A 27,303-nucleotide genomic window follows, 5' to 3' on the forward strand; every position below is an offset into this window, starting at 1 on the left:
GAGCCATGCCACCTTCTGATTTAGGTTGTTGTTGGGTCACCCTTTGGATGTGTGGATATTTTGAATTCCAAATAAATTAAGTTACGATTAAATCTAATTTCTTAAAAAAAATTATTTGTTAATGTACAGTATATGGGGATGTTTTGAAATAGAAACAGAAGCTTAGGGAGGATATTCATCTTGATAATGTTAATTCTCCCTGCTCAAGTAAGATGGAGGGTAGACCATCTACGCATGTCAAGTTTAAGTTTTTCCATGCAGACAACAAAATCTTATTGAAAAAGAGCTTTATATTTACTTGTAAAGTATACCCCTAGGTATTTAAACTGATTTGCAATGATAAATCTAATGTTGTTTGCTAGAGAATTCACTGGAAAAAGCACACTCTCATTCAAATTAATTTTGAATCCAGATATATTTTGAAATTCTGCTACTGCAGTTAGGGCTGCAGGCACAGAATTTTGTGGGACTGATATTTACAGTACCATATCATCTGCGTATAGTGATATTTTCTGTTCAAGTCCTTCTCTGAAAATCCCCTTTATCTCCGATGCATTTACAAAGTGAACAGCCAATGGCTCAAAGGCGATTGCAAACAGCAATGGTGACAGGAGGAATCCTTGTCTAGTACTGTATTCTAGTTTGAATTAGTCTGAAATAATGTTGCTAATACAAACTGAAGCTTCTGGACTGGTATACAGTAGTTTCATCATGCACACATGTTCGGGCCAAACCCAAATTTATACAATGTGGTAAACAGGTAGTCCCATTCAACCATATTGAATGCTTTTTCCTCATCCAAAGATCATAAGATCTCCAGAGTGTTAGACTTTATGGGGTACATCCTTGTAGCTAGAACTTTGGAGAATATCTTAATGTCATTATTCACAAGTGAGATTGGTCTGTATGATACACATTGTAATAAACACTTATTTTTCTTTGGAAAAACAGTTATTAATGCTGGGCAAAAAGTTTGAGATAGAATTTTATTGTCTCTGGCTTCTATAAATGTTGCTAATAAGAGGGGAGCTAACCTAATTGAAATTGTTTTTAAAAAGTTCAGCAGAGTAGCCAGCAGGACCTGGGGCCTCATGTATAAACGGTGCGTATGCACAAAAATGTTGCGTAAGCCCGTTTCCACACTCACATCGCGATGTATAAAACCTAAACTTGGCGTAAAGCCACACACATTTTCACGCCAGCTAAATGCTTGTTGTACGCAAGTTCTCCGCTTGGTTTTGCAAACTGGCGGTACCCAGCGTAAAAGCAGTGCTTTTGTTCCAGTGTGGTTTCCCTTTCTTTTTTAGATCCACATCCCTAACGCGGCTTTATCAAATACACTGACATTAACCACATATTGCTTATTAGTTTAAGGCATCTGATTGTAATTAACCTGTAATAATATAATGGTCCACAGAATGGCCAAACTATTCCAAATACCATAGCTGCTTTAGGTTTGTTTCTCTCAATGCACCACTCAGAGTATTTATATCACTGTATCGGAGTGTGGAATCACAGCTCTACAGCAGCTGATCGGAAAGAGAATTATCAGTATAAAGCATCAAGCACACGCTGCCTCAGCCATGCTGTCTATTTGAAATTCTGTCAAACGGCAAACGCTTCAGTGCCTTTCCTGTACGGAACTCGTGGTTCTGAAACAGTTTCATCCCAAGAACTATAAACACACTCAATCAGTCCATCAAGTGCTCCTTGTAGAACTGTTTGTACTTATAAGTTCAATCACCTCACTGTAATCTTGCGATAGTTATAATATTGTATAACCTGAGCCACTTTATAAAGAGCATATTTACATATGATAACAATATCATTTTTAAGATGAAATGCAGCAAAATATGTTTATTACATTATACAGATAAAATGTTAACATCATTTAAATAATCTATATTGTTAATAATTAAACATGTGAGGACACGGTGGTGCAGCACTAGCAATGATCTGGTGCCCCATTCAGAGATTGTTCCTGCCTCGTGCTGTATGCTTGCTGGGACTGGCGTGACCCTGGATGGATAGATGGATGGAATAATTAAACATGCACTACGAAGATACTTCAATGTTCCTTAAAAGTTCCTTAATGTTCCTTAACATCTATTACAGACCTGATTGTGTGTCGATTGGTTACTTGGAGAAAGAAAAGGAAGGACAGCAAGCATCTTGCGGGAGGCAGGAACAATCTGTGGACAGGGCGTCAGCTCGTCACTATCATTGCGCCACTGTGTTCCTGTGTTTAATAACATGCTTTAACTCCTATCATCATGAAAATGAAATCAAGTATACATCTCAGTATTTTAAATATTCAGAGAGCTGTAATATCACGAATGTAATGGATTCTGTGTCCTATCGGAGGAAGAGAAAGCCCGTTTAAAAAACACTAGTGATTCGAGCACATAGAAGAACATATACAAAACAAAGCATTTAATGTGCTACTTTAGTTACGATGGTATTTGAGAAACTAGTAAATTAAACGATTTAAAGATGAAGTTTATGATGTTCTATTTTAATGACAAAATAAACTATGTGATTAAAGTGGAAATTTCGAGATTAAAGTTGACATTTTCAGCTTTCTTCCCTATTGTGGGCCTATTTTTTTTTCCCCTTTTCTCTGTACCCTAATAAGCTTTCATATGATACTCAGACAGTGGGCTACGACTTGCCTTTTCAAAGCGACTTTGATATCTGACAACTTCTTTTTTTATTTGGGGCACCGTGCGACTTTGTGAACTTGAGCTTTTGAGTTTCTCCAACACTCTATGTCACTCAATCAACTTCCTTTTGTTGTTTATACCACTGTTAAAACCAACAAATAGTATGTTTTTCCTTGCCTCCACTTGGTATTTGCTGAAATTCTTCTATTTTCCCCTGTGCTTTTGCCATTGCCTTTTCACAGAATTCTGAGCTTATGGGATATTTATATTGATTTGCATATTCAAAGAGGCTTAATTCTGGGAGGAGTTTGGGAGTGGCGGCAGGCACGTGCACGTGCGTTACTTTTCACGCTGACCGGGATTTACGTAGCGGAAGAACGTGGAAGTTGGCGAACGCACAGATATATGCATCTGAATTTTTTTGTGCGTACGAACATTTCCGCTTTTGTCTACACCATGTTTTAGTGTGAACTCTACGCACAGTGTTATGCATGAGGCCCCTGGTGCTTTCCCACTCTGAAGTGAGTTTATAGCATCTAGTAATTCTGATAGTGCCTGAAGTTTATCCAATTCCTCTGCAATAAGAGTATCTAGCTATGGTATCCACAATGTATCAAAAAATACATTAGATTATGTTTTGTATTCTTTAAAATGAGGAAAATATAAGGACTTATAGTAGTCTCTAAATGTGTGCAGTATATTTTTATGGTCAATGATTTTATCTACATCTGTGTTGGTGATAACTGATATTGCATTGAGAATTTCCTGTTTGTGGATTTGTTAAGATCTTATTAGCCTTCTCTCAGTGTTCTCCGTGACTGGAGATTTTAATCCACAGTGGACCCCTTCATGGCAAGATGAAGTGTGACATTAGAACAGGAGTACCCACACCACCCATACCAAACACTTGCATTCAGCTCTGGCGCAGAATCACAGTGTTTAGCACTCCACTCACAAAATCCACTCTAGTATGCCTCACAAGTAATTTACACAGTTTGCACTTGTGTAGTAAGCATGACAATTTGTTCACAGAATAGCCTTTGCACATGTAGATGGATGAAAAGTTCTTCCTTAATTCCATTAAAAAATGAACAAAAAAGTTGGAAATTCAGCAACCCACAAGAAAGTATCAATACTTCCTAACGCTAAGTGATGGAACTTATGAAGTTTGGCTTGATCCACCTATATTATTTAACCTTTAATAATAACCTGCAACCTTGTTTTTAATATTACTAAGAAACGATAGCGAGTTCCTATCTTGCAAGATTTTGAAAAGCAACTTCATTGATTTGTCTGAAAGTAATGCTTTATGTTCATTTTCCTTGAATTGTTGACTTACTATTTTACATTTAATTCAAAATAAAGAAGCAAGAATCAGAACTAACACTAAGATGTACAACGATAGAACTCCAGTTCTTAAATCACTGGTTTTCAAGACAAGCTTAGAGCCAAATTTTAAATCATCGGTAAACTTATAAACTGTTTAGCCACATTTCACCGTACAGAGCTTGCTGCAGCCTGCTGAGGAATGTGCAGTGATGGTCTGCATGACCAGTCAACCAAGGGCAGATACAACATGATTCTCACAGGCCCCAGGGAATTTCCTCTGAGGCTTTATAAACTGGAGCTTTGTCTTCCTCTTACCTCTATTCCAAACTTTCCTTAACTGACCTTATTTTAGTCTTATTTTCATGACAACACCATAATTAGCAACCTTGATAACAGTGTTGCTATAATTAGTCGGTTGCTAATTTAAATCGGACAATTTTTCACACCAAATGGCTGAAAAAGTTGTAGTGCTGCTCTAGGCAAAGTATTATGGAACTTAAGGAAATATATGTGTAGTTCTAAGTATATGTTTTATTGCTAAAAAAAGCATTTATTTTAAAGGGATTTAATTTATTTTTGTTTAAAAAAATGATGATTACTTAACAGTAAGCCTACAACACTTAGTTTTGTAAACCAAAAGGACAAAAAACACTTTTGGTCTACAGCTTTCTTTTTGCTACAAAATTTCTGAGTGTAGCATTTTACCACAGGATGCTTATAATAGAAGCTTTCAGGTGATTGGTTATACAGGAGCTTAGTATAAAAAGTGACTTAAAAGATCAAAATTGGTATTGGAATCAGAATCAGCCAATTCTGATGACATGGAATTGATGATTGGTATCAGCAATAAGAAAACCTAATTAGAGCATTCCTTATGAAATAAAATTAAAAACAGCAAAGAAATAAAAAAAAATCCTATATTCACAGATGCAGTGCGTTCCATAAATATTGGGATAAAATATATTTTAATTATAATTATGTTCATGTGGATTTTTCTGTTATTTTGCTCAATCATCTTTACATCACTAATTCATAAAACTTGTACATATAGCTGTAATAGTATATATTTTTATTAAAAAATGCACAGAGCGCTAAATAGTACCTACCCATTTCAAGATATTCATAAAATAATCCTAGTTTTCCCAAAGACTGAAGTTCATAATCTTGCTCCCATCGTGGAATTTGTCTTTCTGCAGGTTTTCCTGCTTTATAACGGCCAATTATATTTTTTATCCATCTGTAAATCAGAAAAGACATACAATTTTACCTAAGCAAATCTATAAACCAAGAAATGAAACAGGAATTATTGTAGAATGGGTGTGATATAATACAAGTGTTTTTGTTTTAATTCATCAGTGATTACCTTTAAAGAGAATAATGCACATAATTTTTTCTCTTAATATTGTGACATTCTGAAGCAGCATGGCTAGAAATAATTTAGAGCAGGTAATGGTGAAGAACAGACAAACACAAAATAAAAGGTTAAATTGTCACCAAGAAAAACAAGACACACACTCAGGTATCCAGTCATGTTTATAATGTGCACAACATACATTTCTGCATAATCTCAATAAAATTCATCTGAATGTTTATAATTTACTCTGTGGATCATTCAACAGAATGCAGATGTAATGGTGCTGCAGGTTGAATTTGTTACATTGTGTCTAGTAAGTGGATTTTAATGCAACTTTTAATAATGATGAGTTGTACTAGAAATGCTCATAGTCATTTGTGAATAAAGCACAGTGTCTCTAAGGTATTTTAATTTGATTTATTTTAATTAAATTTAATCATTACTAATGAGATGGTATGAGGTAATGAGGGACTAAACAAAACTTCCAAGTCCCAATAAACTAGTTTTAGTTTGTTATGCAGTAAATACTGACTACTTTAGCCTTTATGCTTAATGCATGCTACGTGAATCAGCATAACTCTTTTGTCATATGTCAGTCATCTATCAGTCCACTGCTGTTTTATTTATTTTATTTTTTTGCAATTACAAATAGTTTTGAAAACAAGCTTGATAAAAATTTGACTCAACTATCATGTAACCTAAAATTACACAGATTTTACAGGTGACAGATGGTCACTTAGTCCGTCTAGCATGCATTGCCAACAAATATTTAGGGTTCCCCAATAATGCACCTGTATGGATCACAAATGCTTACTGATGTCCACTCTAGTACTTGTAATACCAACTAAGCTTATGTGATGGAAGTAGTGTTTACAACACAACTTTAAGGAAAATAATGAAGCTTAGCTGTGGCAAAATTTGGTCTGAATTCACAGAAATAAGTAAACATCCCTAAAATTCAGTCTGGAAAATAGTATATAAATGTTGGTTGTCTCCAAACAAGAGCGACTTTTAAATTACTCTATAATATCTAACTTTATACAACGTATTAAAATTCAACTATGCTGAAAGACTCTTGTACAATGTCTTTTAACCCAACCTACTCCATTCTCATTTGTCTTTTTTCATTCTATTTTTTACCTTGTTCTCCTTAGTCATGGACATTAATTGTCCTTCACAAACCAATAACAAAAAATCCTTCAATTTGTTTCTTTTCTAAAATAATGCAACAATTTTAACATATTGATGAATTTATATCTGGAGCTTACTGATGTGATTAAGGCAGAAACCTGGATTCTTAAAAACCTCATTTTACATTCAGAAGCCGGCTTCTGGAATTTTCCTTTGGCAAAACGCTCTGATATTCAACTGCGCAAAAAAAAAAGTAATTATCGGCCGCAGTGAAAACAAGCATGAAGCCGGTGATTATTTTCTTGTGTTTTATAAATACATTTAGTCCTTCATGGAATCTGAAGTAAACAACATCCATCCCATTTTTATATATTTGACCTGAGGCATTGATGATTCTTTGAATAACACAATTGCCAGTGTTCATACCAACACACTGTTATCTATAGCTGGATTAATGGATCAATACTAAACTGTCACTTTACTAATATGTTTATGTTAATGGACTGCACGCAGCACACTCCAGCACATGTGCTTCTTGCCTTATACCCAGTGCTGCTTAAATAAACTTACTTGAACTTTACTTAAACAAGTATCGCGTTATTTTACTCACTACTTTATAAAAAAATAATCAGACTACATCATGCACTTTACATTTAATGCATTACCCCCAACAATCCTCCCGAGATTGTGCTGCTGAGCTTAGCACTGTACATTCAATCTCATCCACATAAATTTAGCAATTTCTGAAAAATTGAGGCAGATTCTTTCAATCAGTAGAAGGAATAATCTGATTCCCTCAGCATTTGCCTCAGGAAATGTATCTTTGGGGATGCTTCTGCATGTGGCTGCTTAAACCATGTGCAAAACAAATGCATGTACAGGTGACCAGAGTGCAACAGACACTACAAAATACTTAACAGTAGCCCAGTTAAGGATTTACATGGCCAAATAAATGGGGTACTTGCAGAAGAAATGTACATCCGTTAACCAGGTTTCTTAAAGGCCAACATCCCTGTTTCTGTGACTTGAATAAAGATTTACATAACATTTTAGAAGCCATGTTTCTGTGAATAACTGGGTTATTAAAGCTCATGTAAATGCGCTCAATGGTATAGCCATGTTCCTCAGAGAAGTTCAACCAAGATGCTTAATATCATTTTTAAGGTACAGTATATATTCGCAGATAAGTCGGGACTTGATTTTACAGTATACTTTCTGGTATTTTATAATGTTGGTGGTATAAGTTGAATGTGGAAAACTAACGCTATTGGTTCAAGAGATTATGATATGCTAACGCCCTCCTGAGAGAGTAACCACAGAGCACACTGGCTTTTTTTTCCTATGTGGGTGCGGCATATCAGCACGTGCTCCTAACCTCTCTCTCTCTATTGTGCCTACGTCACCACACAGTAATACCTGAACTATTCCAAAGCAACGTTTGCACTGATTTGTGTTTTTTGTATCTCACACCCTCATACACCTTTATTGTGAGAGAATCCCTTACCTGCAATGGAGCGTTCCATCTGAAGAAAATATGAAGCTGGTTTTAAATTAAATGCAATTGAAGTAGCTAAATAAATTGATAACTGCGCTGCTGCAACAAAATTTGATGTGTCTGAGAAACTGATGCGAGATTGGAGGCAAGAAGATGTAAAAAATAAATAAATAAATAAAAATTTAAGTATCCCATTTTTGAACAGGCACATAATTCAGGGTGTGATTTTATGATTGATATTTCGGGTTTTAAGACCCGACTTATACATGAGTATATACGGTAGTCCTGGTTACTTCATCTGTATTAAGCAATAATTGTGTTTTCCTCATAAGCTTTAAGGTCTTTAATGTCAAAGTACATGTCAAACCATGCTTTACTTTGTAGCATGCTCCAACATGTGGAGGGCTTTCCAATGAAGACTTAAGTGTTTTTGCCACGTACATTAGTTGTTGTGCTAGCACAAATGGCATGTTATTTTCTTCTCTAAAGATATGTAGCATGGCCTGTAATTATTAAAAAAAATAATAATCACATATTACATTTCAATTATTTTACCATTGTTCTTCCATCATTATTCCTTTTTCTCTCTAGAAAGTTTCAAATGAAAGCTAGACTGATTGATCTGTAATTGTAAGATAGTAGGTGACAACCAAAAAGATCTACCGGTCATAACACAGTCACCCCTGCAATGGAAGGGTTTACACAATTTTGAATTGGGATCAGATGGCATGGTACAAAATTACGGTAAATCAGAAAAGAGGCACACATACAAACACCTACACACACACACACACACACACACACACAAGATCTAAGTATGGAATGATTTGAATTTTGCCCAGTTGACACTGCAATCTCACAGTATGCTCCTCCCTCAAATTTAAGCTTAAAACCATTTCAATGTGTAAAATTATAATCTTTACAGTTTTTACCCTGAATGTATAAGCATACTTACGGCAAAAGCACTTCTTGTATGTTATTCCAGATGGCTTTACCTCCCATGACAATTGTAAGCTGTGTTGTCAACTCAACAAGGCAGCCACTGGGATCACACTACATTTTAAGAAATTAAAAAAAAAACAAACTAAGTAATCTGTGTGCTCAGAATTTAGCCATTAAGAAGATTATTCTAGCCCTAATAAACAGTAAGGTATATTATTTGTCTTACCATATCAAAGAAATTCTAACATTTTAGTAGATGTAAACCAATTGTACAATTTAGAAAATTGCAATTCAGTCTTTCAAGTCATGCAAGATGACATTATACACACAACGCTCAGACAACTAGGACTATATTATCCTTAAAACTATGTTGTTGGAGACGCTGTTCTCTTGGTAGGGTTACTTTAAGAAAAGGGATAAACAACAGGTGATCTAAAATTTGACTTTAAAACTTATCCAGCGTTGCTTGGGATAGGCCCATCAAGATCTAAGAATGTTTTTCACTGTTTAACACATAATGTCCTATTAGCCTCATCAGAGAAAACCCAAGCAACCTGCAGGTTTATACTCCAGAACATGTAAAACAGGGGTTACGTGTAATATCAGTCCACTGCAAGGCATGTGTGTGATGGATGCCAGGCCTTGCCTATGGAAACTTTCTGGTCTCTCTGGTTTATAATACAGTTATAATATTTATTTTCAACTCTTTTCAAAGAACCCATCTTTGTGACTAGGCCTCTCACTAGGGGACAACCTTTCTCTTACTTGGTAGTTGCCTAACAGAATTGACACTTGGTGGATATATGCCCCATAAGCTCCCAAGTGGGTTAGGACAATAGGAGTTTGATCCAGTGGATAAGAGAATCACAGTTTGAGATATACAGATGGATATTTTCACTGTTCTTTGTGCATATATAGTATTACTACTACTCAGGATATTCAGTCATGTTATACAGAATGAGTCTGAGTGATTGAAAGGATACCACCTACTGAATCTGCAAGGTACATACAATACTTACATGGGAAATAATGACCTGGTGGGACATGATTAGAAAGAAATGCTTACTGGATGTGAATCGGAGGAGTAAAACTGCTACTAGATTTTGTCAGTAGTCATGGACTGTTCTGATACCTGGGTAAGAAAAGGCACCAAGCTATTAATGAAAAACTATGGAGATCGAAGGAAGAAGTGAAGGTCTCGTAGAAACAGAAGACAGAAGAGGTTTAATGATGATCAGGATTCAGAAGTTAGCCTACAGGGAGAACTACTGAAAAGAGAGGACAAACTTAAATATATAGGATCAATGGTAGCCCAAGATGGAAAATTAGATGCAGAGATAACCCAAAGAGTGTAACATGGATGAAACAATTGGAAGAAGGTATCAGGAGTACTGTGTGATTGAAGAATTAAAACAAAGGTTAAAGGTAAGGTTTTTAAGTGGTAAGGCCAGCAACGATGTGTGGAGCTGAGACATGGGCAGTAAAGCGAGGGCAGGAGATGAAGTTAGAAGTGGCAGAAATGAGAATGTTGAGAGGCGTGGAGTTACAAAAAAGGGCAGAGATAAAGAAATCAGATAATCAGAGGTACAAATAGGAGGGGGAGATATCTAAAAGTACTTTACAGGAAGGTAGATTCAAGTGGTATGGACCTGTGAAGAGGAGAGACAATGAATATGCAGGAAAAAGAATGATGGGAATGGAAGTACATGGGAAGAGAATGCAAGGGACGCCAAAGTGGAGGTGGATGGATCTTATTGAGGAGATGCAGGGCCAACCTGTATAGAGAAGTTTGATTAAGCAAATTGATCCCACAAAGAAGTGGGAAAAGATGAAGAGGATGATGAAGAAGAAGAAGAAAATACTTTAGTTTGGGATCATTTCAACAGTTACCTCTGGAAAAGTGCAGCTCACATTTCACAGAAAGTCAAGGACTTCAAGTCTGACATGCTTACAAAGATAAATGGAGGACAGTACGATTTTTTCAGTCCTTTGTACATGTGTTTCATGAATCTGTACCTGGCTTATGTGAATGCATATACTGTGGAACAATGAGAGGTGCTGTTAAATTTATAGGGTTCCAAGTCCATATTTCTGTGCCAAATTTTGCGAAGTAAAGACAGAGTTAAATTTGTATACATGGTGTGAAGGTCAATTTTTTAAGTGGATGCCGGTGCCTGCCACAGGCTAGTTATGAAGTTGTCCTCATATAAGAAACATTACAATTTCAAAAGGAGTAAAAAGTTCCTTGTAATATTTATTTTATATAGATATTTGTACAACCACTTGGAACCCCAATGTGTCGGAAATGCCTATTATTCTGTTCAGATTCTCTATACAAATACCGTGTTTTATTTAGGACCTTTCTTTAGCAGTCACACACCCAGGAAACTTTACATGCATTAAATTATTGTACACTTAAGCATTTCCTTTGACAACTGGAGTAGAGAAAGCATAAGTGCTCAGTACATTAACTGCTAGTCACAGAATAAACCATTACAGTAAAGATTCTGGATGGTTACTAATATGAACATTAAAAAAAAATCCTTGACTTTTATGTATTTTTTGAAACAGGATACAGATCAATAACTCCTGATTATGTACACAATGTTTGCTCTTATTGGAGTTCTGTTAAGTATGTTGTGGACTGGTTACGTCCTTCTTAAGGCCACACGGTGGAGCTGGCTCCCTTTTACAGTGTACATTTTTTCCTAATATGTTGCATTTAAACAAAAAGTTGTTTTTTTTCCTGTTGAATGTCAATTCACTCTTGATCAACAATTAATGTGATTTTTGACTTAAAGTGACCGATAAACATTCAATTAAACAGTTAAAAATTAAGAATAAGAAAAGCATGTTTTCTTTGTCTATATGTCATTTTATGTATCTTCCCAACAATCATGCATGGAGAAGACACTTTTCACTTTATGGGTAAACATCCTCAAGTCATAATTCAGAGTTCAGTGGTGTTAAACCTATTGGTCTTAATGCAATTACTGAAAATGGCACTGGACAAATACAAACAACATTACAATAATAAACTATTAAAACTTGTCCGTTATATAAACACCTGAACACGCATTATTCATTTAGTATTTTTAATCCATTAGCATGATTATCTTACCTCTTCATTCCTGTATTTACCCAGCCAATATACAGGGGATTTTGGGTAGCCAACAATCTTGCCTTTGAAGAAGGCGATATAAAAGCAAGAGGAATAGTAGTTGACAAACTGGAACAGGAACATCTTCAAGGTCAAACTGTTTTCATAATCAGTTTGTGTTCTAGGCAGTTCTAAAAAGTAAAAAAGAAAACATAATTATTAAGGACTTATGAAAAGACTACAGTTGCTAGATAAAAAATACACTGTGCATTGTGTATGTAATGCAATTCAAAGGTAAATGGAAAAATGTACGCTGTCCTTTTTAATACTTTCATTCATTGTAGAGGACATCAAAAGACTGAACAAACAGTGTCTGTTCTTTTTTTAAAACTGAAGATGCACAGCCATATTCCAGTTAATTAGATACTGTACATCTAGCTAAGAGCAAGCTCCTTTCTCAGCTTGTACTTTATTTATTAGGGCATCTGAGATAAGCAGGTCCTTTACGAAGAGCATTCAGCCTAAAAGCTCTAACAAGTGTCTGTGCCTTTAAAGGAGAGAGTAAGCTCAAGAATACGGTGAATCCAGAGACACAAAAACACCTTAAAGTCAAAAAATGATTTGGGACAAGAACTCAGCTTTCATTGGGGCAGGGAAGATGATACTCTGTGGCTCAGAGTGGGAAAGGAGATGGGTGTTTTAGGGTGACTATTTTGAACAGCAAACAACTTTGGGGAAAAGAAAAAATAAATGATAGGTTTTTGTTTTTTCTTTTTCATACATCCTTTTATCATTTTACTCTTTTTATTTAATCTGATACACCCTTATATTTTGCATTTTTTGGTTTCATGATAATGTAGCATAGTGGTGCAACATTTATATTTTTAGGAAAAACCAACTAGAAAAAGAAAATACAATATAGTAAAAGTGTTATTTTGTTGACCAGTTTGACAGATCTAGCTTCATTTAGAATGAAGATAAAATAAGTAAACATAGTATTCTTATTCCATTTTTCTTCATCTAAATACATTTCAGTCACTATATATGTTTCTTTGACACACGTGCACTTTGGCGACAACTTCAGGGCTTGTCAAAAGGTAATTCTACCCCAGAGTCGAGGGCTGGTGCTGCTGCCTAATGTCTCTCCTCTTTTTCTGCCTGTAGATACGATAAGTAAAGGGAAAATAAGCATCTGGCATCACTTGAGCGTACTAATGCCCTGAACCCATCCCTTCCACCTTTGCCACTTAATAAACTGGCTCAACTGCCATTTTGAGGTAGTCTTGTCTTGGATTCCCATCTGAGAAGATGTCATCCAGAAGGTTTTGTACACCCGATTTTTTGTTTTTTCCATCAATTATATTGGAATCACCTGCTGGTGCCCAAACCCTTCATGCTCTTGTCTCTGCTTTATTTACAGTATCATATGTATAGGACCTAATGAAAAAACAAAGTGCCATCATTCATACACAATAAAACGTAATAACCATCTGTGGAGCAACTAAACCATCAATTGATTAAAAAAAAAAAAGATACTGTAAACAACTAAAGCAGAGAGGAGTATGGACTACCTAACTTCCCATTCAGCTACTGGGTTTTGAATATACTGTGCATATTCCAAAACATTGAAAGGAAAAAGAAAAAAATTGAATTGTACCAGATGGTTGGGTTTGGATAGGAAATCCTGCTCCAGTTCCTCTTTATATGCATTGATTTGTGTGCCTACCTAGCGTTCTGTTACTACTACCACCTACCACTAAACTAACAGGAATGGCACCACCTTTTCCAACTGTTGTTAACTTAGGAAGTTTTCAATAAATGAAATATTTTTGGCACTGGAACATCAACAGATTTCTATATCAATAATACATTTGTATCCTCCAGATATTTATGTCTCAAATGAAACCTTATAGAAAACCATTTTTTGCATTACAGTCAAGTCAGAAATTAAAGATGTCAAGGTTCCTTAATCTTCGTTCAGTATTCATGGCAGAAACTCTGCCTCTTGCAGTAACAAAAATACTCTCAAAGACTACTCTATTTTTAGTCATTTCTATTAACCACCATTTGTTCTTTAGCTTTTTTAAATTCAAGAACAAAACACACTAACATCAGCCAATCAAAAAATAATGTTCCAAGGACAATCCATTGAACTGTATTGTTAACCCTATCACAAGTTCTTCATCTATAAAGTGTCATTAACAATCAATGTAAGTGCAAAGTTGTTGCATTTTTCACAAATGGTTTAAAACGTAAAAAAAAGAAATGTCCAGTTTTCAAATGCTGTAAACTCAAAATAAACAAACACACAATCATTTGCTGTTGTGGAGGGAATGCTGAAATATACTCAAGTAAACACATTGTTGCTGCATGAAAATTCACTAAAGTACACATCCTAGAAATCATCCATCCATTATTAGACCCACTTTATTTAGTTCACAGTCAGGGAGGTGGAGCATTTCCCAGCAGCACTGTTTGCAAGGCAGGAACCAAGCTTGGATGAGGGACACTAACTCATTAAAGGACTCATCCAAACTCAGTTGGACATTACTCAAAAAGGTAAAAAAAATTGTTCTGGAAATTTGCTGAACTAAAAATTTGTTTTAAAACTAATCAGAAAGTATTTTTTTTCAACTTTAATTTTCCACATGAAAGCAAGTCTTTAGTTATGCTTGCAGTGTACTCTAAACTCTGATCAAAATTTTATCATTTGGTAAGTATCAGAAAAAATATTTTTATGGCAAATAATAAAACTAGTTTATGGCAATTAAATTTCCTGTATACTCGAGTGCAAAATTGTTTTTTGGAATTACAGTGCACTTAAAAGCCTCATTTAGATGATGCAGCCTGAGAGCTGGAAACCTTTCCAGATGAAGACATCAGCAATCTTATTAACTACACACTTTTAACTGCTGTAGCCGCCTTGATGTCTGCAGTTTTTGAATATGAATTTCATATACAGATACTGGATGTAGAGTACTGCATGTTTTTTGCAATAATTATACTTTTTCATTGAGTGATAGATTTCTCCTGTTTAAAACAGAATTCCTAACAGTTTAACATGTACCATTTCAACCTAACACATTCAACTGCGGAAACATATAATACTTTCCAAACATCAGAATGTACAGAAATGGCAGCTGTTCCCAAGTTTGTTGTTCTCCACAAATGCAAATTAACCAATGAAGTATAAGGATTCCTAAATATTACTTACCAATCCCTTAGCTAAGTTCCAGAGTAAAAACATTTTGTCTACTATGCATTAATACATTAATTTTAACATATTGTAAATATCAATGCTGCAGAAATAACTGAAACAGCATGTATTATTTGATGGTATATATATATGCTAGACCATAAACTGACTTTTCATTTAACCAAGTATAAACAAATACTAAACACAGTTTATTAATATCAAGGAATATGTAAACTGCGTATTAGGAAAACATTATCCAATATATGAGTTTTCAGAAATTGATGTAAACACTCCAGTATATTTGGAGTTTACTAGTATATTAAACACTCAAGTAAATTAAACTTTTTTAACATAGTAGTTTGCCTTAATCTTTGACCAGACTATGAGAATTTTACTATAGGTACGCTGTTGATAACTCATTGTCTTAGGCAGCCACAATGCCATTAGGAAGCTATTCAGTTTCTTGCCTGTAGAACATAAGCGTTATTTTAAACTAAATGTGGCTCTGAGATGAAAACTTTTCCTTGATGACCCTATAATCACAGCTTTCTGACACTTCATCTGTTGTGTTTTCTATTGCAGGACTGTCCTTTATGGTGAAACTGTGCTTAACAGCTTTATATTGATATTTAACATAACTAATGGTGGTACATTTACGTGCTACTCAAGAACTCTTTAGGAATTGTCTAAAAAGATTTTTTTGAATGTACTTTATTCTGTTCACATTTCCTATCAAACTAATTTTACTTTGTAAGAGTATGTCCGAAAAAAAGGAGTAATTTTACTAAATAATCTTCTTATGTGTTTACAAAGAAAACTATCTTAACAAGTTTTAAAAATCTAATCAACAACAATAAAGAAGAACTTGTAATTTATTACTTCTCTGATCATTTTTAATATTCCAATGACCAAAATAAAAATAAACCACTTACCAAAATCTGTAATCATTATTGCCACCTTTTCATACACCATATTTAAAATCATGATGATAATAAAACTGATAATGGAAGCTGTTACTGAAGTAGCCATCTGTGGGGTCAAGTATTCCTTCAAAGGCTCAAGTTCTTTCAGATCATGTTGCATTTTTGCAGCAAAGACAAAGAAAACTGAAAGGCGATAGACTATAATTCCCACTACTGAAGCAACAATCAGCACAATCTATGAACGAATAAAAAGAGAAAAAACATTCATTCTTTCAGCAACACTTAAATTAATACGCAAGCATAACAAGGGAAAATAGATTATACAGTATTATTCTAAAGTTTAAAAGCAGCATATGGTGGCAAACAATTCTTTACCATGAATATTAAAGAGTTTGCTTTTACCAAAATAGGCAGCATTGTGTTTACCTTCCCCTCATCTTTCACTGCCATATTCTGTATATTTGTAGCCTGATACAGATAATTTAAATTTACATACACACCATTTCATGATTATATGAGTACCAATATTATTGTTCTAGTAGTTCCTTTGCAAAAGGGCCTTCAGCTTGGAAAGGTTTGGAGTTTTTATTCGTTCTGATCATTATTTTTTGGCAAATTAAAAAAAAAAAAAAAAAAATCAGTATTTCAACAACATTTAGCATTGTTCCAACCTATTCTGCAATTTTTGATGAAATTAACTTGAAAGGTTTACCCAAAACAAGACTGTTCCTACTCCACAGGACACTCTCAAGCACTTTTCACATGTTCTGTGTGGAACTAATTCTTTTTCCTAATTAAGAAGAGAAAATAAAATTTTAAAACTGGGCTGAGCATTGCAAATTTCATTTTACCAAATTAAGGTACACTAAAAAAAACTTAATATACTATATATTTACATATGCATTACAAATTGTTACACCCCATCTGCAAACATACCTGTTAAAATATTACATTATTATATATATATATATATATATATATATATATATATATATATATACACACACACACACACACACACACGTATACATACACACATATATCATTGAGGTGAATAAGCAAACCTTTACTTAGCTGAACATAAAAAGAAGCTAGGACATGCATTTAAAATAATACCTAATCGAAGTGCGCCATTCAATTTTAAACCTGCTTCTTGGTCACTGGAGCCCTGCTCACTAGCTTTATGGAGAGTGCATGTTTTCCTGGTTTATGTCAAGGTCTTCCTCTGTGGATGCCCGTTTTCTTCACAATTCTCATACATTTGAATGCTGGGTAACTGCTAACTGTTAAACTGCCTAGCTAGTGTGAGTGTGTCTGCACCTTATTGTGAGCTGGCAATCTGTATTGGAATGATTTCTGGATTCACTTCACAGCACCTTAAAACTGGAGTAAGTGGGTTTAAAAAATTGCTGATTTGAGGATTTTATTAATATATATCCAGTTTTGACCTTATTAAAATACAAATATTTAATTAAGGTGTATATTTCATTTAATAACTAAGCTATTAGACATATAATCAAAAACAACACAGCTTGTATACCAAAATTTTGAAATACTCTAAAATTTATAAATATGGCAAGTGACAATTATCCACAATTGCTAAAAGCAAAGTATGTTACCTCATACCTTTGTGACAGGATTTATTTTCTCATATTTACACTTGGCTTCATATTCTGGTCGTGGTAGTTCTTCCTGCTCCAAAAATTCAGCAGTGTCCCACTCATAATTCAGCTCTGCTTGATGCCTCTTCCAAAACTCCAAAAAAATAGTAACTTGAAGGGAGAAAACAATTAATACGGTAAAACCAAAAACTGTTCAGTGTAAATTTTAACAGTGACATTTAATTAATGTTATGCCTCTGCTATTATGCTTAATGAGATAATCTAATGAAATTGAAGTAGTACAAATTCAAACAAGTAAGTTATACTCTTGGTAATGTTTTATTTCATCTCCTGGGGGAAAAAAAACAAAAACTCAAAAGAGATTAATAAATATAAATAGTCATAAAAGCACTGTAAAGTATACCTATTTATAGTAAAATACATTTTGTAACAAATATAAAACTATTGCAATTAACTGTTAAGTCATAACAGTCATAAGTCATAACAATCTGGACAGTTCAGAAAAAGTAATTTAAAAAAAAGTAGTATTAGATTTCAGAAAACACTGTATAAAATAATACTGTACTCCAAAATAGCCTAAACTACATGACATTTATAAATCAAAGAGACCTCTAATAGTGCCTGCGGTGAAATGAGAAGAAAAAAAAAAAAAATTTCCACCTAGTCTACCTTTTTGATTTTTTAGTAGATTACAAGTATATTATAGGAAAAAAAAGAAAAGCTACACTATCACATTGATTACGACTTTCTGCTCCAACTTGCATTTAAACATATCATAATCTACAATATAATGCTCTTGCCTAACTTAATTGAATTGGGCTGTACTCCAGGAGACAGTTGCTTGGTACAGGTGGTTGATTACCAAATATGACATAATGTACACATTGCTTTATGTATGTAATACAATGCAAACAGAATGTTAGTGGAGTTAACTTTTTAATTATTCACACTTTTTCCACTTTGGGCAGAGCAATGGCTCTGAGTCTAGGGATCTGTGCTGGCAATTGGAAAGTTGCTGTTTTGAATCCCATAAGTGCCAGAAGAGACTCTATTCTGTTGGACCCCTGAGCAAAGCCCTTAACCTGCAAGTGCTCCGTCCTTGGTATGACGTTAATCTGCACCCAGCCCTGCAAACAGGTCTTCCAACTTTCAGGGAAAACTCGGGGGTTGGTGGCAGGATTGGCACTCCAGCCACTGTAAAAAACCTCATACTGTCCAGTGTGGTGCTGAAGTGTCACCCGTTGCACAGCTGCACTTGGATCTCAATCCAGGTGTTTCGCCGTGTGGTGGGTGTAGCAACACACGGTTATCAGCGCATGCTCCCAACCTCTCTTTGCACTTTGCTAAAATCTATACAGATGAACTTCTATCAAACAGTAAAAATTAAACTGTGTTTTAATTAAAGCCTGGTAATAATCTGGGTCAAACCAGTAAATTATACTTTGGACATCAAGCTCGGTTTAGTTGAAATTAAAATTGTATGAACTGAAGGACACAAGTGCATACCAACATCACAGTTCTCAGGAGGGGTGTCTTGTGGAAATAATGCATAGCCATTATCAGAGCAATTTATGAGAAAGCTACACTGCAAACCATAAAATAACTACTAAGGAGATAAAAATGGACAAAGTCATAAGCAACTATGTGAAATACGGATTGCACAATGGGGGATCCATTGCTTATGTAGCGAGATGCTTTAATTTAGAGAAAAAAAATAAGAAAAATGTTATCCTGGAAGCTGTGCATATTTATTTCAATCTTATTACTGTGGAGCTGCGAAAAATCCAAGAAAGTACTTTTGCTTTTGATGCATTATTCTACTGTGGTCAATTTCTGTATCATTTATCTTCACTGCTACTTTTAAAGCATACTACTTACAGATATAAGTGATTCTTGCTATAATGGCCACTCTTTTCAAAATAATGACATTTTGCTTTGGTTTTAAACGGATGCTGTTTGGAATTAAATATGATTAAATATGGGCTTTTAGAGCAAAGGCATACATTTTCCAATCTGTCCAACTGAATTAAAACTTACAATACACTGAGCTCTCATGCAGAGCACCCTTCACCATCTAAAAGCAGAATTTACTCCATGAATGTATTTTATTTACCGTAGGCCAAATTGACAGTGGTCAAAATAAAACAAAAACAACTCACCCCATATTGACATTAGCACTGCAAATACCAATGTACCATAATGGTCAAAAATGGAGAGTTTCTACAATAAAATGGGGAAAATAACAGGAGTTAGAACAAAGATTATATGTAGTATTCTAATTCAATATTTTATTTTTACCTATAAGATTTGTTTCAGTTAAAAAGGTTTTGGTGTATTTCAGAAAGTAAAACTCAACTTATAAGACAGTAAGCACTGTAATAAATAGTAATAATCAAATCAAATACATTACTTATGCCTTTACTTGTAAACACCAAAATAAAAACAGATTCCCCACAATTTTTAACATTTGGTCTGAAACTGAATCATCTGAACAAGCAACTGTATTTGTACAATTTCACGATTACTCCCAATGATACATTAGAACACTATACTATATTTAGCAGATCATTACTCTTGTTAACTGTCATTTTATTTGCTCTTGTGGATATATTTAAGTGAGGTATATTTATCATCTATACTAATAAAAGGCAAAGCCCTCACTGACTCACTCACTCACTCACTCACTCATCACTAATTCTCCAACTTCCCGTGTAGGTGGAAGGCTGAAATTTGGCAGGCTCATTCCTTACAGCTTACTTACAAAGGTTAGGCAGGTTTAATTTCGAAATTGTACACGTAATGGTCATAACTGGAACCTCTTTTTTGTCCATATACTGTAATGGAGTGCAGCTCGATGGCCGTGGGAGGCGGAGTCACGTATCGCGTCATCACGCCTCCTACGTAATCACGTGAACTGAAAACAAGGAACAGCCACAAAGAGCGCTGAAGAAAACATTCATTACACAATTGAGAAGGCAGCGAAACAATAAGAAGCGAGCGAGTGACTGACTGACTGAACACAGCACGAGTGATCACTTCGATGAATCAAACCTGTTCAAAAAACACATTACACAATTGATAAGGTACGAAAAGAATATGAAGCGACTGACGCATACAGGCATAAATTAAGTTCATAGACCTACAAAAGATTGCCATTTTTCTCCTGTACAACTACACGTTGCATTCTCAACAGTAAGCTTCCACGGCTTGATCATATTCCAACCGGAGTGCTCAACTGACAACGTGGTATACAAAGACAACTATAACAATCGTAATAAATGAACAATGAAACAACGGAGAACCCGTGCATTAATTAAAAAGGCTGCTTCCTTGGCAAAGCAAGGAAAAAGGATGGCCTTATATGGCGTTTGTTTATAAAAACAATTGTAATAGACAAACAATAAACCACTACAGAACCGCGAAGCAAGCAGAAAGGACGGACTTATATGGCGTTCGTTTATAAAACAGCGGAGAAGCTGTGTAAAGACAGCTTCACAAAAAAACAGATCCTTAATAAATTGTTATTGGTATATTTTCCCTCAGTTTAAAAAGGTTTTCTTTTCTTCTTAATAAAAATTTAAAAGCAGAACTTCGCCGCTGCAACGCACGCCTGACTTTATTGAAAAGAAACTAAACTTGCAGCACCGCTATTCAATTACACTTGCCTAACGCCTGACTTTATTGAAAAGAAACTAAACTTGCAGTGCCGCTATTCAATGACACGCCGCTATTCAATTACACTTGCCTAACGCCTGATTTTACTGAAAAGAAACTAAACTTGCAGTGCCGCTATTCAATGACAATAAAGATCTATCTATCTATCAATGACACTTGCCTAATGCCTGACTTTATTGAAAAGAAACTAAACTTGCAGCACCGCTATTCAATTACACTTGCCTAACGCCTCTCCTAAGGGGAGATACTGCGGGATCTAGGCATCAGTCAAAGCACCAATCACAGGCCCGATTAGAAAGCGGGAAGCTGTGATTTGTCGTCTCCCTCCCATGTAACAATCACAGCCCGTGTTACAACGCACTATGTATGTATGTGTATATGTATATGTGTGTGTGTATGTATGTGTGTATATGTATGTGTATATATTATATATATATATTATATATATATTGTGGGATATGGCCGGCCTGTCACCCTGGCCAACACCCCCAGGCCGCCAGATGGAGCTGTCCCTGCTGCATGGAAGTGCCCCGAATACCAGCAGGGAATCATGGACGATGGAGTTTTCCTTTACAGCCCTGCTGGATATCACAGGGGCCAACAGATGACGCTGCAGGGAGGCCCAGAGAGTTGTTTGTGCCCTATAACCCGGAAGTTCGTCGTAGGCAAGTTCCGGGTTGAAGAAAAGGACTTTTTATCTGACCCGGAAGTGATAAGAAATCACATGGACTGTAGGATGGGAAACACTTCCAGGTCAGGAAATATAAAAGGACTATGGGAAATCCCAGACGTCGAGCTGAGCTGGGAGGAAGGGTAGCAAAGTGTCTGGGAGTGTGGAGGATTATTATTTATTGATTATTACTGTTTATTATTGAGTATTGTGGAGAGGAGGGTGCTTTGTGCATTTATTTATATTAATAAATATTATATTTGGATTTTTACCTGGTGTCTGACGTCTAGTCTGAGGGTTCAAGGGGTCACGGAGACCTTTAATCTGTCACAATTGGCGTAGTCTCGACAGGATTCTCTGGCTGTCGATTTTGGCAGAGGACCTGTATTTAAAAATTTTATTGTGGACAGAACCCTAAGAGGACAACGTCCAGACACGCAGCACCATCGCCTGAACCTACCTTTACCAGGTCCGTTATGGGGAAGAAGAGAGGCAAGCAGAGCGGCAGCCCAAGTGGAGGTCCTATGTTTAATATGGCCAATACTCAAGACGAGCCATGGAGCGGTTACACGTCTCGGGAGAGACATCCGGAGGAGGACGACTTCAAAGAGGTATGTGCCGGGGAAGCATTTGAAAACCTTTTTAAAATAACCCATTTTGTCCCGTGCACATACCTCCCAGGTGTCCATCCGGAGATTCTGCGGAGGGCAGGAAAACCTCCTGAAGATGACGGTGTACGCTTATCACGGCCTGAAAATAAAACGAAGGACTTCCGCATGTCGGGTGCTGGTGAAGGGCACGTGACCACCCCGGAAAGTGTGGGGGACTCAGACGGTACGCGTCCTGATGTTTTCGTCTTCACCCCGGAAAAGACGGACTTGGTTTTTCTGAAAAGGAAAGGGGAGGCGAGCGAAGCACCGCACTCCCTACAAAAAGGTAAGGAGGTTCAGGAAATGACTGAGCGATCTGTCGATAAATTGAGACAGACGGACCGCAGTCAGCCAAAAGCGGCACCGCGGACCTCCGAAAACTCCAAATCCCAGGCTCCCTTGCGGAACCCGTCAGAGCACGTGCCAGGAGCGGGCGTGCGCATTGGCTCCCAGCTGGAGGGTAAGGCTAGTGATCTCCTGAGCATACCTCCGGCTGAATTAAATAACTTTTTGGACGTGCACGAGCTGGAGAAGTTGCTTCAGCCCGTGCACAGTTTCTTACAGATTGTGGCAACAATACAGAAGATTGTTGGAGAGTTGGGAGCAGCAGCTGAAGCGCCGTTAAAAAAGCTGGATGAATACCTACGGCGGTTTGGTAGAGAGCGTCCCGTGTTATATGATTTGGCGGTACAAGTAGGAAATGCCGGTACCGTATATAATGAAATATGGACGCAGTGTGAAACGGGCCCGCATTTGATAAGTAGCGGGTGCCAAACCACTGCGAGCCCTACAAGAGATTGTGGTGTGATGACAGAAGGGGCGGAGGAAGCGCCAGTCAAACCGGAGCAGCTGAAAAGTGCTGTCTCTCGGGGTGATGCGGGGCTGAAGACGCCGCCCCTAATTAAGGTAAAAATGATGGGCGTTCAGACAGAAAAAGGGCTCTCTTTTATTAATAGAGAGATCCAAACTGTGGAAAAGCCCCAGATTAAAAAGGAGATCCTAAAAGAGAAACGGGAGTCTCCTGATAAAGTGATGAGGGAGTTGTCACTAGGTACTGGAGGGGCGGAGGAAGTGCCAATCAAACCGGGGCAGCTGGAAAGTGCTGTTACCCGGAGCGATGTGGTACTAATGACGCCGCCTCCTAAATTGCATAGAACAATGGGCGTGCAAACTGCAAAAAGGCTCTCTTTTTTCCATAGAGAGCCTCAAGCTGAGCACAAGCCCCAGAGAAAGCAGGAGATCCCCAAAATAAAATACGGGTCTCCTGACACAGTAGAGAGAAAGGCGGAGTACACTGAGGCGGCTATAAAACCTCCCTTGGCGGAGAAAGGGGAGGAGTTGACGGAGTTCCGAAGGTGTTTCCGGTCACGCAGAGGGTTACAAACGGGAGGACGGCGACTATGCTACGACTGCTGCCGGCCGGGCCACTTATGGCGAAGTTGTCCTCGGAGGACGGGGGATCAGAGGGATTTCCGATACAACGTTCCCCCTAGGTTCTCCGAGGAGTCTCGACGACGTAGCCATGGCCCGACCCATGGACCCTCCTGGAGAAGGACATCCCTCGTGGGGCTGGCCGCTTCGAACCTTGGTTCTTCGCTGGGGGGGGAATACTGTGGGATATGGCCGGCCTGTCACCCTGGCCAACACCCCCAGGCCACCAGATGGAGCTGTCCCTGCTGCATGGAAGTGCCCCGAATACCAGCAGGGAATCATGGACGATGGAGTTTTCCTTTACAGCCCTGCTGGATATCACAGGGGCAAACAGATGACGCTGCAGGGAGGCCCAGAGAGTTGTTTGTGCCCTATAACCCGGAAGTTCGTCGTAGGCAAGTTCCGGGTTGAAGAAAAGGACTTTTTATCTGACCCGGAAGTGATAAGAAATCACATGGGCTGTAGGATGGGAAACACTTCCGGGTCAGGAAATATAAAAGGACTATGGGAAATCCCAGACGTCGAGCTGAGCTGGGAGGAAGGGTAGCAAAGTGTCTGGGAGTGTGGAGGATTATTGTTTATTGATTATTACTGTTTATTATTGAGTATTGTGGAGAGGAGGGTGCTTTGTGCATTTATTTATATTAATAAATATTATATTTGGATTTTTACCTGGTGTCTGACGTCTAGTCTGAGGGTTCAAGGGGTCACGGAGACCTTTAATCTGTCACAATATATATATATATGTTTACATAACCTCTTTAACACATTACTTCTCCGCTGCGAAGCACGGGTATTTTGCTAGTACTTTCATAATGCTTGTTTTACATATTGCTGTTCTACAACAAATGTACACTCTTAGCTATAACAAATCCAAAAATAAGGTTGGTTTAAGAAGACTTTAAAACTTTCTGACCTTGGTAAATAATAGAAATTTTACTAATTCATAAAACTATACCATTATACAATAATTATAAAAGATAGATAGTACATCATTAATTCCTATGGAGAATGAAAGATTGTCTGGGACATTATGAATTACAATGACTGAGAATTTATTTCCTGAACAATATCAAATAAAAGCAAGAGCATAATTAATGAATCATTCAGCACAGAACAACATTAGCGGAGCTAATGAGATGTGAGATTCTGTTTAGACTTCTGAGATGTAGCAGCTCTTACTTTCATTGTTGACTCATCCACAAGAATAAGGAGTGGTGCTTTTAAAGTTAAGTGTACAATGGAAGCACTGAAAAACAGATCCATCAGCTCATCAAAGGCAAGGCTCAACTACCAAATGAGAACAAAACATGGTAGAAGTCCCTGATGCCTCTCTCCTAATCTATACAGATTCTTCGAATGCCAGAATTTTTTTTTTTTTTAATCAACTGATGGCAAAGGTAGTGGATCTGGGCAAAGTCTGCTTAACCCTCATGCCCTTTCACAACAAAGGCTGAGAGTATCAACGCTGCAAGGGAGAACTAGTCTCCATCTTCTCAACCCAAACTGACGACAACAAATAGCTTCCCTACCATGCTAGCAAGTTCTTCAAATGTGTTAGTCATTGAAAACTCTACTGTTAGAAATTTCCCAGCACTTGTGTCTGGAGTTTCCAAAGAAACTTCAGTCCGTTTTTCAGCAAACACAGGAACGTTGCAAATTCCGGGTTGCACACTACAGTAAACCTCATTCAGCATTGCAATCCTGACCTACTCAATACAGGCAACTGTATTTTATGTAAAGCCTCTAGTAATGAATTATAGGAAAGCCAAAATGATAAAATAATTAGACATAAAACATAAATAATATCATTACGATATCAATTTTTACCAATTATCTCAAAGTACCAGACTTTCCCAAGACCATGAAAATGGTACAATTTAATATCAGAGCTTTAAACAAGTAAATTTTATGAAAATTACTTTAACACTGAGAAAAAAACAGATTTTCTAATTCTGACTGAGACCTAGCTCAGAACGTTCAGGAGACCTGTGTGGACTGAAAACTGCACTCCTATGAATTTTCAGATGTATCATCTACCCTAATTAGTATGATCAGGTTATCAAAGCTAGAGATTTTAATTTCATGTTCATAAGAATTATGGCTCAAAAGAATGGGAATAACTTGAATATCTTGTACTACTTTGATCTTACTCAGCATGATGTGATGCCTACATAAATTAGATTCTAGTCAATATTCAGAGGACTTAATATCGATGTGACACATATTCTGGATGCTTCCTGGTTCACTATTGTGCTTTCTTTAATACAAAAATATCTTTGACTAATAATATGGAATAATGCATTATTATTTTAATGTTGTTTTCGTCACTACATTGCTTGTATAAGCTAAAAGGTAATTCTCTAGTTGATTCTGTTAGCAATGTGCATGAAAGGATAAATTTAAATACTAGGCCAAAGACTGCTCCTGATATTGTAGCTTCAGAAATCACATACTTTAGTGCCATGGAAGAGTGATTTGTAATCTCAAGGAACTAGAACAAGTTTATTATAAATAGAAAAAAAGAGCTAACAATAGGCAATACTGCAATCCAATCTGAAAAGACAAACCTTTCTAGAATTATAAATTACAATGGAATCATTTTCAGCCTTTGTTCCACAATTTTGAAACATTTTCAAAGTGTTGATAATATGTGATAATGTCCATTGCTGACCACATGAGAAAAAGCAGATACACTTTCTATTAGTCACACAAGTGATAACTCCTTTATTAAAATAAACTGCTCAAATTACAAATTGTCCATATATACCACTGATCCTGTCCAAAAAGCTTATTTAAAGATGTGTGCTAGACAAAGTAAACTCCTTAGATGAAAACAGTACTTTTCCAACATTACTTGTTAAACTCCTGATGAAGAAAACTAGACATGACTGCTGAGTTTTACACAATTAAAAATAATTTTTACCTACTTTTAAGTAAAATTCTAGAAAAGTTGTTTGTAAACAATATATGCATCTTTGAATGAAAATTCTATTCTAGACAATACCCAGTCACGTTTTAGAGCTAATCCCTGCACTGAAACTACTGCAGTTAAAGTAGCTAAGGACTCAAGATTAAAGTCACTTCAAATAATGCACACTTATTCTTCTAAATTTAAGTGT

The 27,303-nt window shown here is 36.5% G+C and overlaps 1 protein-coding gene across 2 annotated transcripts in view; it reads right to left on the reverse strand.

The window, feature by feature from the left end:
• The window catches only part of ano6 (anoctamin 6), a 143,103-nt gene that overhangs the window by 25,054 nt on the left and 90,746 nt on the right, over positions 1 to 27,303 (reverse strand). For both annotated transcript variants that reach the window (XR_007933806.1, XM_028810683.2), the window contains exons 10-16: positions 19,915 to 19,975; positions 17,760 to 17,905; positions 16,846 to 16,923; positions 16,143 to 16,368; positions 12,036 to 12,205; positions 8,928 to 9,025; positions 5,099 to 5,229 (exon numbers count right to left, since the gene is read on the reverse strand). Coding sequence is in view for 1 of the 2 variants with exons in the window: in XM_028810683.2 (XP_028666516.1) it covers positions 5,099 to 5,229; positions 8,928 to 9,025; positions 12,036 to 12,205; positions 16,143 to 16,368; positions 16,846 to 16,923; positions 17,760 to 17,905; positions 19,915 to 19,975 (910 nt within the window). In the remaining variant the exon portion in view is untranslated. The remainder of the gene's footprint in view (positions 1 to 5,098; positions 5,230 to 8,927; positions 9,026 to 12,035; positions 12,206 to 16,142; positions 16,369 to 16,845; positions 16,924 to 17,759; positions 17,906 to 19,914; positions 19,976 to 27,303) is intronic.

The sequence above is a fragment of the Erpetoichthys calabaricus genome, chromosome 1, assembly GCF_900747795.2.
Source record: "Erpetoichthys calabaricus chromosome 1, fErpCal1.3, whole genome shotgun sequence".
Classification (NCBI taxonomy): Eukaryota; Metazoa; Chordata; class Cladistia; order Polypteriformes; family Polypteridae; genus Erpetoichthys; species Erpetoichthys calabaricus.